The sequence below is a fragment of the Ahaetulla prasina genome, chromosome 2 (genome assembly GCF_028640845.1).
Source record: "Ahaetulla prasina isolate Xishuangbanna chromosome 2, ASM2864084v1, whole genome shotgun sequence".
In the NCBI taxonomy this organism is placed as follows: domain Eukaryota; kingdom Metazoa; phylum Chordata; class Lepidosauria; order Squamata; family Colubridae; genus Ahaetulla; species Ahaetulla prasina.
Genome location: NC_080540.1, coordinates 119869877 through 119883902, shown reverse-complemented (window position 1 = coordinate 119883902; position 14026 = coordinate 119869877). Strand labels below are relative to the sequence as shown.

Sequence of the window (14026 nt, the reverse complement as noted above, 5' to 3'; positions counted from 1 at the left end):
ATACAGATGTGTCTAATAGCCAGCTAAACTCACAGCAACAAAACATATAAGCAAAATTATTAGCACTGGCTAAATAAAAATTAAGAACTGTAAAAATGTCTGGATTTCAGCATTTTTAAAATCTGTGACAATGCATCCAAGGCAGGCCTCTTCATTAGGACAAAACAAAACAGGAAATAAAAACAGCCAGCCCTATGAGTTTGCCTTCTTTGAATTCTTTTTAAATCTTCTCAAAGATAATTTGTTTGGTGATCTTCTAAGCAGGAAACCAATGCATTTCTTCTACCATCAAGCTAATAAGCCTCCTTTTGAGAACTCACAAAAGCACAGTTTGGAACAGGGATCTCCAACCTTGGCAACTTTAAGACTTATGGACTTCAACTCCCAGAGTTCCTCAATCAGCTTTGTCTTAAAGTTGCCAAGGTTGGAGACCCCTGGTCTGGAAGACCCTTGTCTCTCAGAGGCCTGGATCCCTCTATTCCTTTATCTGAATTACAGAAAGAATAGAACAGAGATTAAATCACTGGCACTTAAAACTGCACTCTGACATACAGCGTGTTGGTACCTTCTTCTCATTCTCCATTCAGGTTTCTATAGCAACCATGACAAGTTCTACAAAGTTCCTCCCCCATTTAATCAGAAATTTCTGTTCATTTTGATAGCAAACAAAACCGGTTAATGCCCCAAAGTTTGATATAGCGTCAAACTGGAGAGCTTTTTCTTAAAATATTGCTGGCTCTCACAATTTGAACTACATACATCAAAAGTGATACCCAGATATGAGGCTACTAATTGAACACATTCATTATTTTCTTGCCATTTTGTTTAATCATGCCTGCTCACCCCTTCTGGCCAATCCGAGTCACTCTGAGGTCTTCTCCATGCTTGGCTTTTATCCATTTGATGCCCTGAAGCTGGGGGTCAACCATGAGTGGCCAGCGCTCACAGTTGGTGAGAATGGTAGCATTTTCAGCAGACATGCGGTCAGCCGGTAGACCTTCATTTTGCCAAGCTGCTATGTCAGCATCATCAGTGAGCATCTTCAGAGGGTCCAAAGAGGAAGTGACAGGAATTGCAACCTGGGACAATCAAAACATTATCATGTACAGCCAAAAGGTAATGACTCTGCATTTCCACTATGCACAAAATAGCACATGTGACCTGGTTATAATGGAAACAGTAATCCAAGACACCGAACAATGTTCAAGAAAAAACTCTTTAATGACTTTTATCTAAGAACAATAGATTTTTTTTCTTATTAGTATTCCAAGGAAACAGAATAAAGTAGAAGCTTCCTTGCCATGACTTCTTCCCTCAAGAAATACTCCTTCTGCTTGTGAAAGTGGTAAGGACTCTGAAATAGCTGGAGTAACATAGGTCCCTCATATTGTCATTCCAACAACATGAAAATATTCCTTGCTCTTAATAGATTAATTGCAGCAATAGGGTCAAATAGACAATTTATGTACCAGCAGATTTATGTTACCTGTCCTTGCACATAGGGTTCTAATTGCACCTCAGACCTTATTTCCAGCTTTGGCACCAATAATATATTTTACAATGCCATCAACCAGCTTTGAAATCTGAGATTGTAGGAGGGGAAGCCTGTTACTTTATGATGGCCAAAAATCAAGAATTTGGCAGCACGTTTTTCAGCTAAAGAATTTTATTAAAAGCCACAAGTTTTCATGAACTGTAAGTCATTTATTCAGATTCAACATCAGATCCAATTTGGAGCTGAGGGAATGTACGTTTTCAGTGGTTCGAAGAAGCATTGAATGACTCCATTCACATACTGCTTCCCCCTTCAGCAATAGGAGAAATTCCGTGGCAATGGCTTCATGGAAGGGATTGACAGGTTGCCCTTGGATATTAAAAAGGAATGAGTATCTTGTATTTTTTTCAATTTTAATTAAAATATACAGTAGGTGAGCTGAAAGTTAGTGTGTACTATATAGCTATGCTAACTTTTTGCAGATATATCAAAAGTCAGTGGGCTGGAGGCAACCACACCCTCTTCTTTTGCCTTTATGTACACAGATACCAGTCAATGACACAGAAATCTCAAAGACTGAAGCCTGGAGCAGACAAATCTGACAACTTGGTAAAGAAAGATCTGATTATGATTACAAGTTGTTCTTTAGAAGAATGTAATTAACACATTCACACATCTGCTGTTCTGCTGCAAGGCAATATTCACAGTTTTGAGAAGATGCAAGTCCTACATGCCAGCCCACATTGAAGCCAATCAAGGACTGCTAGAAAATTAGGGACTGGAGTCATTAAAGGTCTTTCATATCTTTTCACTCAAGATGTGATTTCACATTGCAATTACAAGATATTAAAATAGTAATTTTATTAAAAATTACAATTACAAAGGTAAAAACTATACTAAAACATTAAAGAATAAAAAAATAGAAGAGGCAGGAAAGAAAAAAATAGAAAAGAAAAAGAATATAGTAAAGAAAAAGAAAGGAAACAGATAAAGAAATGTTTTCCCCCTTCATCACAAGTATAAACAATTTTAGTAACTTAACTTCTCTTAAAATAACAAATGATCTCTTCTTCCCATAACCCATCTCTTATCTATAAACAAATCCTTAAAGTTTGTCATTTCAGTCCCGATCAGCAAAAGTCCATTAAGGTTTGTTTGTTTGTAAAATTTATTAGCCACCCATCTTATCACAGGATAACTCTGGGCAGGATTACCAGAGATAACAGTATCTCAATTTTAACCTTGACCAAATAAACCAACTTTATATTCCTTCCTTTTATTTTTAATAACCTTGAGCTTTTTTCCCTTCAAAAGAAACTTGATTTTTTTCGGTGTTTATTTGTCCCTTCTCATAAAATTCTACAAAGCTTTAACAAGCCTATTTTGTAAGTCAAATACAGAAAAATTATCCAGTTCACTTCTTTTGGTTTGTTATTTCTATATTCCATTTAATTATTAAAAGATCAGTCAGTTTGTTCTACATGTCCAGCATAGGTTCTTTCTCCATATTATTCTTATAGCCTGTTATAGAAAGTACTTTTTAAAAGTACTTTCCTATCAGTCGCAATAGTGTCAGGTAAAATTTCATAACATATTTTAAACAAAATCCCTCTATAAAGGCAGATGATCTAATAGACACTATGAAAATTAACATATGAGTCTATTGATTACAAATCCTTCAATTTGTCCCATATTAAAATATTTTGCTCCACTCAATATTAATATTAATTTTCAGTGTTTCTGTTTTAATTGTAATTTTTAGACCCTTCCTAAACCTGCCAATCTCCTGATGAGGAACACTGTATGAAGCACTTGTGGGCTATCTCAATCCTTCTCCTTACCTAGAAAGGAGCTGCAAAGAGCCAGTATACTAGCCAGCATTTCATTCTGCTATTGTTGTCAGCTCCACTTTTAGCAGAGCTGTCTTCAATTTATCATGTCTTCCCCCGAAGAGCAGCAACATATTACTTTTGGCATCGAGTCACAATATGAAGGATAGAAGCCAGAAAGAGGGGGGAAAAAGATGAGGAAATACCCTTCATTCCCACAGAAAACAACCTAGGTAAAAAGGAAATTCTCCCTAACTATTAATTCAAAACAAGTTTTGGCAACTAAAGAAGTATTTCTCTATACCGTCCTGGCCAACAGCAGCAGCTAGGGCACTATCAAAAGAGAGGCATGTGAAAATATAACATTTGCCTTCTGCTCACTTTTAGTTGCTTTAAGTATGGTTTCCATGCATGGTCCATCAGGTCTTGTCTATATTTTTTGCTGAAATAACCCAGGTAGGAGACAAAGGCAGTAATCAACAAGACATCACCACATAATGCATTTTCTTGCAGTTTGAAATCTCTTACTGAATCAGCCCATCTCACATTTTCAGAGGCCAGGCCCCCAACCTAAAAAAAACCCAGGAAATTAGACTTCACCAGATTCCATGCCTGACATATCATAGAATTTCCACCACAAGAATCATTGTGGAAATGGTAGAGAAACAAATATTGCTTAAGAAGAGGGGAGATAGTTTTTGGTTTCAATTATTTTCTATTCCTAATCAACAGTAAGGCAGCAATTTTAGAATATATGTATCCCCTTAAATAGCCAAGATACTTGCTGGAAAGCTATGGAAACAGCTTGCATCTCCACTGGAATTCTTTGAATCTCCCTTAGGGAATCTACTTCACACTGTTATAAAAGGGGATGAGTCAGGCAATTTAGGAACATACTATATTTTAACTTCTGTACCTTTGTCTCTTAAACTGGACTTTATACTTGAGTTAAATAAAAATCACAGCTGTTAGCATAGAACGTTTAAAACTCAAAAAGAAGAAATAGTAAAGAAGCTTTTCCTCTTCCTAACCCTCAATGGGAAAAAAGGTAGCATGTCTTTATCCCTAGCAATGACTGAGTAAACAGGTATAGTTGGACCACTAAAATTCTCTCTCTCTGGGAAGTGAACCGACCCAAATGAGGTATAGGTGTACCTCACCTTCATATGCATAGAGTCAGAATGGATATCCCTGATTGTGTCAGTTTAGGGTGCCAAAATGCAAAGTTGGTCTTTGTTCGCCTAGTTATAAAGTATGACTCTCTTACGAACAGATAAACATATGAACAAATAACCAAGGGACTTCAAATGCCAGTTCTGAACCAGAGAGATAGGCATTTACTAAAACGTAGACACTTCATCATAAATAAATTAAGATGTACAGAATGATGTTCAAAATTGTCCATTTTATATTTAACAGAAAGGCACAGCTATAGCACACTCTGGCTCATGCTTAATCTCTGGTCTATCAGCATACCCAAATCACAGACATCCTGTAATTTATGTGTTTCTATATTTATAATTGTCTTTATATTTCTATTTTTGTTGCATGTAAGCCACCCAGTGTCACTCTGGATAATGAGGTGGGCAGAATATAAATTGACTTAATAAATTCTTTTCACAAGTACTAGTGCCAAGTCAGGTACCACTTATTGTGTACCAAGGCATTTGGCTGTCCTTACGTAAGTGCCCTGTCATTTTGACAAAATTAATGGAAAAGGGCATCAATCATGTTCCTATGCCAGACTGGACAGAGAGTGAAGTTTAAATATATGAAGTTTAAAACAGAAAAAAAGGTTCTACAACCAGACCACAAAATGAAAGAATTAATTTTAACAGCTTCGTCTTAATCATGTTCACCTTCCATGCTAATTAATTCTTATTGCTTTTTTCCTGATTTCAAATTTTAACTGGCTCTTTTAACTGACCTCTTCTGCAACAGTTGCAGCCTAAACTCTCATTCCTCTCTAAATAAATGTAAACAAATGTGGAAATCATTAGCTTTGTTTATTGGCAAAATGCACAATGGCCTAAGATTTGTACTGAAACTTATGATGGGAAAGATCTCATACTTGGTGCTTGTGTTAATTATTCACAGTGTACTATTCAATTATATGACATTTTGTGTTCAACTTTTAATTAGGAAAACTGTGAATGGATGTACCCAGTTTAAATTCACCATGACATCCTTTATGGCAAAAAGCCAATCTGAGCTGTAGTGGCAAGTAAATTCCATTGCACTAATAACATATTTTACCAGAATATCTTCAAGCATCTTGAAGTATTTCAAAAATAATGAGGGAAATAAAGTACCTGGTAGAATACTCTTAAATCTCATACAGTAAAATTCACAGACCACTTAAACCATTGCCCTTGTAGTTATACTGGCTTCATTTCATTAAAAAGCAATCCTTATGTTCAGACTGGAAAGAATTGGTAGACTGCAGCAGTAGTTTTTATATGCCCTTGTAGCTATGAATTGTGATCCCAACCTCAATTACAGTTGGTTAGTAAATTTAGAGGACACTGCATTGTCAGTAGTTTGAGGGTTACAGCAGTAAAAATTGAAAATCACCAGAAAAACCAGAGAAAACTGCCCATCCACTGGCAACAGTTTAAACTGTTTGCTGTTTCTTAATCAGGCAAATCTGATATTTTGCATAATATAAGGTTATAGCACTGTACACCTGAAAGAGACTTATTGCAAAGTTAAAAGGGAACAGTGGTTTTAAAAATCCTGTATGCTCATTAAAAATACAAATTAAAACCTTCCTGTCATGCCAGCTGGAGCTCATGCATGATTATCATGCTGTTAAAAAGCATCACAAAATTAGCCATACATTTGTATAAATGATTAAATATGAGAAGAGTATATTTACTGAAATTATCGCCTCTCACTTTGAAGGTTAGGCAGGGTTGTATATTTGTGATCATTTTCAATGAAGATCTGTCCATTGCTCCTACTGTATATGATGCATGTGCCATCACTGAAGTACTGTTATGTTCCTACTAAATCCATTTCCCCTATTTTTAATGCACTTTAAATAATTAGTGCTAAATCTTTTTTATATACTCTCATGAATTAGATCCCTATCATCTTTTTCCTGCTCTGCTGCATGCCAATTCAATTGGAAAAGTAGGAAAACCTAGCAGTTCTTTAATGTTCTTTTTGCCAGCACTAAAGAATGAAATAGTACACATTAAAAATCAAACAATATAAAAGTCCAAACTACTCCCTCGTGTAGATTTAATTTAGAAATATTTATCTTTAATTTAGAGTTGGAGTCCTAAAACTTAAAAGTCTTTGCAAAGACTTCTAGTTTTTTTCTCCAGCCATTCAGACCAAGAAAGACATACTTCAATTGGGCCGGTTTAGCTCTGCCTGGTAAGGCCTGTTATTAAGAACACAAAGCCTGCAATTACTGCAGGTTCGAGCCCGGCCCAAGGTTGACTCAGCCTTCCATCCTTTATAAGGTAGGTAAAATGAGGACCCAGATTGTTGGGGGGGCAATAAGTTGACTTTGTAAATATATACAAATAGAATGAGACTATTGCCCTATACATTGTAAGCCGCCCTGAGTCTTCGGAGAAGGGCGGGGTATAAATGTAAACAAAAAAAAAACAAAAAAAAGAATCTTTCTACCCCACCGGAAGCTTCAGCCAATGATACTTACCAGGCGATTTGCAAGGGAAATGGTATTTGCAGTGGCTTCTGCATCTTGCTGACATTTCAGCTTCTCCACAGTGGCCTTTTCAAATTTGGCTGTCAGCTTTGCCAGATTTTCATTAAGGTGCTACAATTGGGGGTGTAGGGCAAAGGAAGAAGCCATATCACACAACAGAAATATCATAAAAAATTACAATCTCAATATATGCACCAGCACATTGTAGCCTCTGATTTAGACAGCACTGGAATTTTTGCTCAAGAGGCAATTCAAAAAGTGAATAATTTCATTATTAATAAAATAAGCCAACCAAGTGGATTCACTTTATGGGGAAGAGTGATATAGGTAGCCTACAAGGCCATTCAGCTGTGAACAAATATTTAAAACCTAGAGGTGTTAAGCTGTTAACAGCAGACAGCTAGTACTTATTTGCACTGTCAGGTTGCCCCATCATAAGTATGGGCCATCAATTGTTTCTGGAGGACAAGAACAGATAACATTGTCCTCAGCTTGCCCTCTGCCCACCATAAATGTGACTTCTGCCAGTGTTTTCTTGTTCTGCATTTGAAATAGTATTTGTTGATTTAGGCCAGTTCAAATTTAGCTGTCCAGTTTCCCTTCTCACGAATGGACTGAAGATAACATGTCCTAGGATAATGTTGCAGAATCCAATCTGGGTCGGTCACCGGGACCAGAGGTTTAGTATTCTGAGATTTCAGACTCATCCTTAGTCAACTTCTCTCTAGCAGAGTGTTTCCCTTCTGATTTTAGTTTTCTTCTAGGCAAACATCTGTACTTTGGATCTGCACAGGACAGCAACGTCCCTCATCTCAGTTGCTCAGTTCACCTCAGTAAAGACTGCTGCAGCTTCTGCTATAGGCCTTTCCTTGTAGCACAGTGTTTATAACACTTGATTGACATGCAGAAGTGCTCTCATTTGAAAACTAGCAGAAACGTTTTTATTACATTTTTTTCTCTTTCTCGAAACTATCTACTTTTCTCCCGGGATCTTCTGTGTTTGTTTGCTTGGATATTGGGGTTTGGGAGGAGGGGTATTTGTTCTTTTAATAAGTCCACCTATGTAGTGGTTTATCATTTTTCCTTCTGCCTCAAAAAAGTTTTATCTCTGCCGCCAAACAGTCCAAATGAATAAGTAAAACCCGTCTATCTCAACCGACTGGAAACCACTTTGCAGCCAATCACAGCGTCCCACAGTCACATGATGACCATTCGTGTTCTTTACAATCAGCTTGCAAAGGCAGAAATAAAATCGTAAGTCATGGTTATGTGATTTTCTGCTAAACAACTGCATCGTTTAATGACTGAGTTGCGGGACTCAATTATGGTCACTGTAAAGAATTATTTGTAAAGTGGGTAGTTTAATCAGTAGTTCAGAGAAAAAATAATAATTAAAAAAATTCATTAGTGAAATTCTACCAGCCATGAAAATATAATCACTAAAGACTAATGCTGTGGCAGACCTTTTTGGAGGCACAGCTAGGAAAAGAAAATTGTATTTTAAAGCCGGCTGTTGTGCCTGCATTTAGGTGCATTTTGCTATTTTGATATATTTTTAATGCAACTTTGCATACATTTGGCTGTGCAGTTATAAAGTTATGCATGTCCAGTAAGAATTGGCCGCAAGAGGAAAGTGAGAAGCAATTGTTTTCCTGGCATGGAAAACTGGAGCACAGCAGCAGGAAAAGCTCACTATGAGGACCAGAGTTGCTGCAAGTCTGGACTGAACATCTGGCAACTTGTTGCCAAAATGTCCCCATCAGACAGAATTTTCTTCAACTGTTTTAGATTCTGGTGACCATCAATCCAGGTGGACCTCAGGTGCTCTTCTGGGGAAAATGTTTCATCTCTCTAGCTACCATTCACCGATAGGCATTCAACTTAGTTTGCCTTTTTTCTATTCTTAACTTTATAATATTTCTACCTCCGTTTCTATCGGGTTAGATAAAAGGGAATTGGGGATATCTTATAGCTTTAATAGCTGTGCAGAAAGAAAATATTGGCAAGCGTAGCTTGTTAAGTTACATTGTCCTTTGCATCTTGTACTGATTTCTGGCCATTGATATAAAATTCCAGGCCTAAAAGCGCATGTATCAGTACTGTTTAGAGCTTGAGTGAACAAAACTGCTCATGGGAGTTATTTAGAAAGCCAAGCGGAAAGGCTCATGCAAAAATGGCTCTATTAGCTTTATTTCAGAGGCTGAAAGTGGCTTTCACAATGGGTCTCCCAATCGCTATTGCTCTAATTGATCATTTTTGCGACTTCACTGTAAAACAAAAGCAGAGTGCTCCCAAATTATTTTACTCCTGTGAAAAAAGAAGTTAACAATTGATTTTTATCAGCCTTCACACCAATAGCTTAAAGCTAAGTGCCTCTAAATCATTTTAATACTGCTCAAACAATACTTGAGAAATAAACTTGAATTTGAAAAGGGTACATAATGGTTAGTAGCATTTGGAACAACTAGATATATGAACAGAATTGTCCCTAAAATCCCAAACTACAATTTCTATAAATTAAATGTCCTTCCGTGATTATTATTATTATTATTATTATTATTATTATTATTATTATTATTATTATTATTATTATTATTATTATTATTATTATTATTATTATTATTATTATTATTATTATTATTATTATTATTATTATTATTATTATTATTATTATTATTATTATTATTATTATTATTATTATTATTATTATTATTATTATTATTATTATTATTATTATTATTATTATTATTATTATTATTATTATTATTATTATTATTATTATTATTATTATTATTATTATTATTATTATTATTATTATTATTATTATTATTATTATTATTATTATTATTATTATTATTATTATTATTATTATTATTATTATTATTATTATTATTATTATTATTATTATTATTATTATTATTATTATTATTATTATTATTATTATTATTATTATTATTATTATTATTATTATTATTATTATTATTATTATTATTATTATTATTATTATTATTATTATTATTATTATTATTATTATTATTATTATTATTATTATTATTATTATTATTATTATTATTATTATTATTATTATTATTATTATTATTATTATTATTATTATTATTATTATTATTATTATTATTATTATTATTATTATTATTATTATTATTATTATTATTATTATTATTATTATTATTATTATTATTATTATTATTATTATTATTATTATTATTATTATTATTATTATTATTATTATTATTATTATTATTATTATTATTATTATTATTATTATTATTATTATTATTATTATTATTATTATTATTATTATTATTATTATTATTATTATTATTATTATTATTATTATTATTATTATTATTATTATTATTATTATTATTATTATTATTATTATTATTATTATTATTATTATTATTATTATTATTATTATTATTATTATTATTATTATTATTATTATTATTATTATTATTATTATTATTATTATTATTATTATTATTATTATTATTATTATTATTATTATTATTATTATTATTATTATTATTATTATTATTATTATTATTATTATTATTATTATTATTATTATTATTATTATTATTATTATTATTATTATTATTATTATTATTATTATTATTATTATTATTATTATTATTATTATTATTATTATTATTATTATTATTATTATTATTATTATTATTATTATTATTATTATTATTATTATTATTATTATTATTATTATTATTATTATTATTATTATTATTATTATTATTATTATTATTATTATTATTATTATTATTATTATTATTATTATTATTATTATTATTATTATTATTATTATTATTATTATTATTATTATTATTATTATTATTATTATTATTATTATTATTATTATTATTATTATTATTATTATTATTATTATTATTATTATTATTATTATTATTATTATTATTATTATTATTATTATTATTATTATTATTATTATTATTATTATTATTATTATTATTATTATTATTATTATTATTATTATTATTATTATTATTATTATTATTATTATTATTATTATTATTATTATTATTATTATTATTATTATTATTATTATTATTATTATTATTATTATTATTATTATTATTATTATTATTATTATTATTATTATTATTATTATTATTATTATTATTATTATTATTATTATTATTATTATTATTATTATTATTATTATTATTATTATTATTATTATTATTATTATTATTATTATTATTATTATTATTATTATTATTATTATTATTATTATTATTATTATTATTATTATTATTATTATTATTATTATTATTATTATTATTATTATTATTATTATTATTATTATTATTATTATTATTATTATTATTATTATTATTATTATTATTATTATTATTATTATTATTATTATTATTATTATTATTATTATTATTATTATTATTATTATTATTATTATTATTATTATTATTATTATTATTATTATTATTATTATTATTATTATTATTATTATTATTATTATTATTATTATTATTATTATTATTATTATTATTATTATTATTATTATTATTATTATTATTATTATTATTATTATTTTTATTATTATTATTATTATTATTATTATTATTATTATTATTATTATTATTATTATTATTATTATTATTATTATTATTATTATTATTATTATTATTATTATTATTATTTCAATATTACTACTGTTCAGGCACCACCCTGTTTTAAAATAAGCCATGGTACTTTCTTTAGGCAAAATGCAGAGTGGTTTCCTGCAGCAGCTACTTATGCAAGAAGCCCATGTTTAAGGTTCTAGAGAGAAACCGATGCCAAGACTTTCAAGGTGCAATGCTGATTTCAATTTACACTTGTTTCCCAGGTTGCGTTTTTGCATTCAGACTTACTGCAATTTTGGCCTTGATGTTAGCCAGCTTTTCCTGGGCATTAGCAAGCTCAACATTGGCTTTGTTGAGAGCCTGACGCTTGGGCTCGACATCACAGTATACATTGTAAAAGCGCACAATGTTGATGACCCAGGAGCAGAGCCCAGCAGCTGCATAGGACTTTGATGCCACCAGTTCTGGGTTGAAGGTTGTATCCTGAAGATAAGGTTGCAAGGCTCGGAGGCTGTTCTCATGTATATTCTCTTTGTTGAAGTGAATCAAGGAGTCTAGGAAGCCGTCAACCTTGGCCATAGCCATCTTAGCTGCTTTCCAGCTTCTGTCCTTGGGAACCTTACCACCTGAACTCATGAGTACCATCACAGCTGCAGTAACATTGCTGACAGCAGATGGTGGCGATCCAAATGACTTCAGTTCTGTCAGATTGATCTGAAAGGGAGAAGAAAAAGACCAAGCCTGTGAGATGAAAATGAATGGGTTTTCTTTTTTACTTTTCTGGTAATGGAGTAACCTCTAGAGCTATTAATCGGAGAGAGAAGCTTTGAAGCCTGGGATGGCACTCTGAATTTTAAATATTATGACTCATGCTTTGTAAAGCAACGTATCCCTCTAGTGGCTTGGGGCTACTACCCACTTGTTAAGTGTGAGAACCAAACACATTTCTTTGGCATTTCAGCCAAGTTGCAGGACACTGAAAAAGCCCAATTAGATTTCAGATTTACATGATATGGAAAAAATAAGCATAATCAGGAAAAGATCAGCCTGGCCTGAAATCAACAATGTATGTCTGCAGCTGCAGGAGGAGTTTAAACATGGACCTTAATTGAAAATTCTTAGAGACATGTCTGCTAATGAATCTTTAGCCAGCATCAGTTAAAGTGATTTGGGTCACGAACCACCATTACCCTGTGGCTGCAATCTCACTAGGAATAACGCATCAACAGCAACAAACCACATAGTGAAGCTGTCTCATGCCTATTCCCATGTACTTTTGATAAGATCAATCTTACTGGCTGACCAGTCACTGAGCATAACTAGGATCCTTATGTGAATGTAGGCATCACATGGCAAGTTAACAGAATATTTACTATGTCATGCTATGACTTCTGAATCCGTCTTCATACAATCAAATGGGACATTATGATTTGATGAACTCAAAAGTATCTTAGGATTTCCTTACAAAATGCTTTTGACCAACTAGTTTATATGAGGGGAATGCTGAGAACCTGGATACTGAGGAACTCCATTCTCCATGCGTTGCCAAGGGTAAAATATCACTGATTTCAGTGAAGGGCACTGAAGCTCAGTCCTTCTGGCGAAATGTATAATAATTAAATGTACTCAATCAGACTAAGTTCTCAGGTCCTTTGTAAAGTCTTTACTTGCTTTACGTGCATTTAGTTTCTTCCATTACAGAACAAATGTTTGGCATATCATGTATTCAAACACATATGTGGCACTGAAACTTTGTCAGAGCTGCATCATGCAACATATTGACAAAGAAGCCATTGTACACACTCTAATTTTCTGTCCATATCATGCAGTTGGTTCCTGATTTTCATTAACTCCACTCAAGCTATTAAAAGGAGCTTATCATTTCAATATCGGAATATGACACAAATAGTGTTTCCCTAAAGCAATTAAAAAGAAACATTCAGCTGGAAATGGCTCTTGTAAGACCTCCTCTGTCACACAATGGCAAGTTCCAAAGCAGAATCCTACCCACCACCCATATGCACCAGCTATTATGACCAAATGCTATCACATCAAACCAGGAAGAAATGCATATAACGGGCTGCAATTCAACAGACATAAGAAACAAATGACACGCTACACAAGGATTCTTACTCTGATAATCAATGGACATTGACATTTTTTAAAAAACACCAAACCTTTTTTTATGAAATCCATAAAAAAACCTTGCTTTTGACCTGAGTCCCAGGGTAGGTTGTTAAAAAAGAGTTTAGAAGGAAATCAAAGTCATAGAATTGGAAGAAGCCACTGAAGCACTGAAGTCCATTCTATCTCTGTGTATTTAATTCCTGTTTCTTAAGTACAGTATATCATTTGACTCAAATTTCTTCCTGATTTT

At 31.6% G+C, this 14026-nt stretch overlaps 1 protein-coding gene across 1 annotated transcript in view; it reads right to left on the bottom strand.

The window, feature by feature from the left end:
* The window catches only part of LOC131190551 (dynein axonemal heavy chain 9-like), a 171435-nt gene that overhangs the window by 4930 nt on the left and 152479 nt on the right, over positions 1 to 14026 (bottom strand). Inside the window, exons 46-47 of the mRNA XM_058167887.1 lie at positions 11938 to 12363; positions 844 to 1079 (exon numbers count right to left, since the gene is read on the bottom strand). Of these exons, the coding sequence (XP_058023870.1) occupies positions 844 to 1079; positions 11938 to 12363 (662 nt within the window). The remainder of the gene's footprint in view (positions 1 to 843; positions 1080 to 11937; positions 12364 to 14026) is intronic.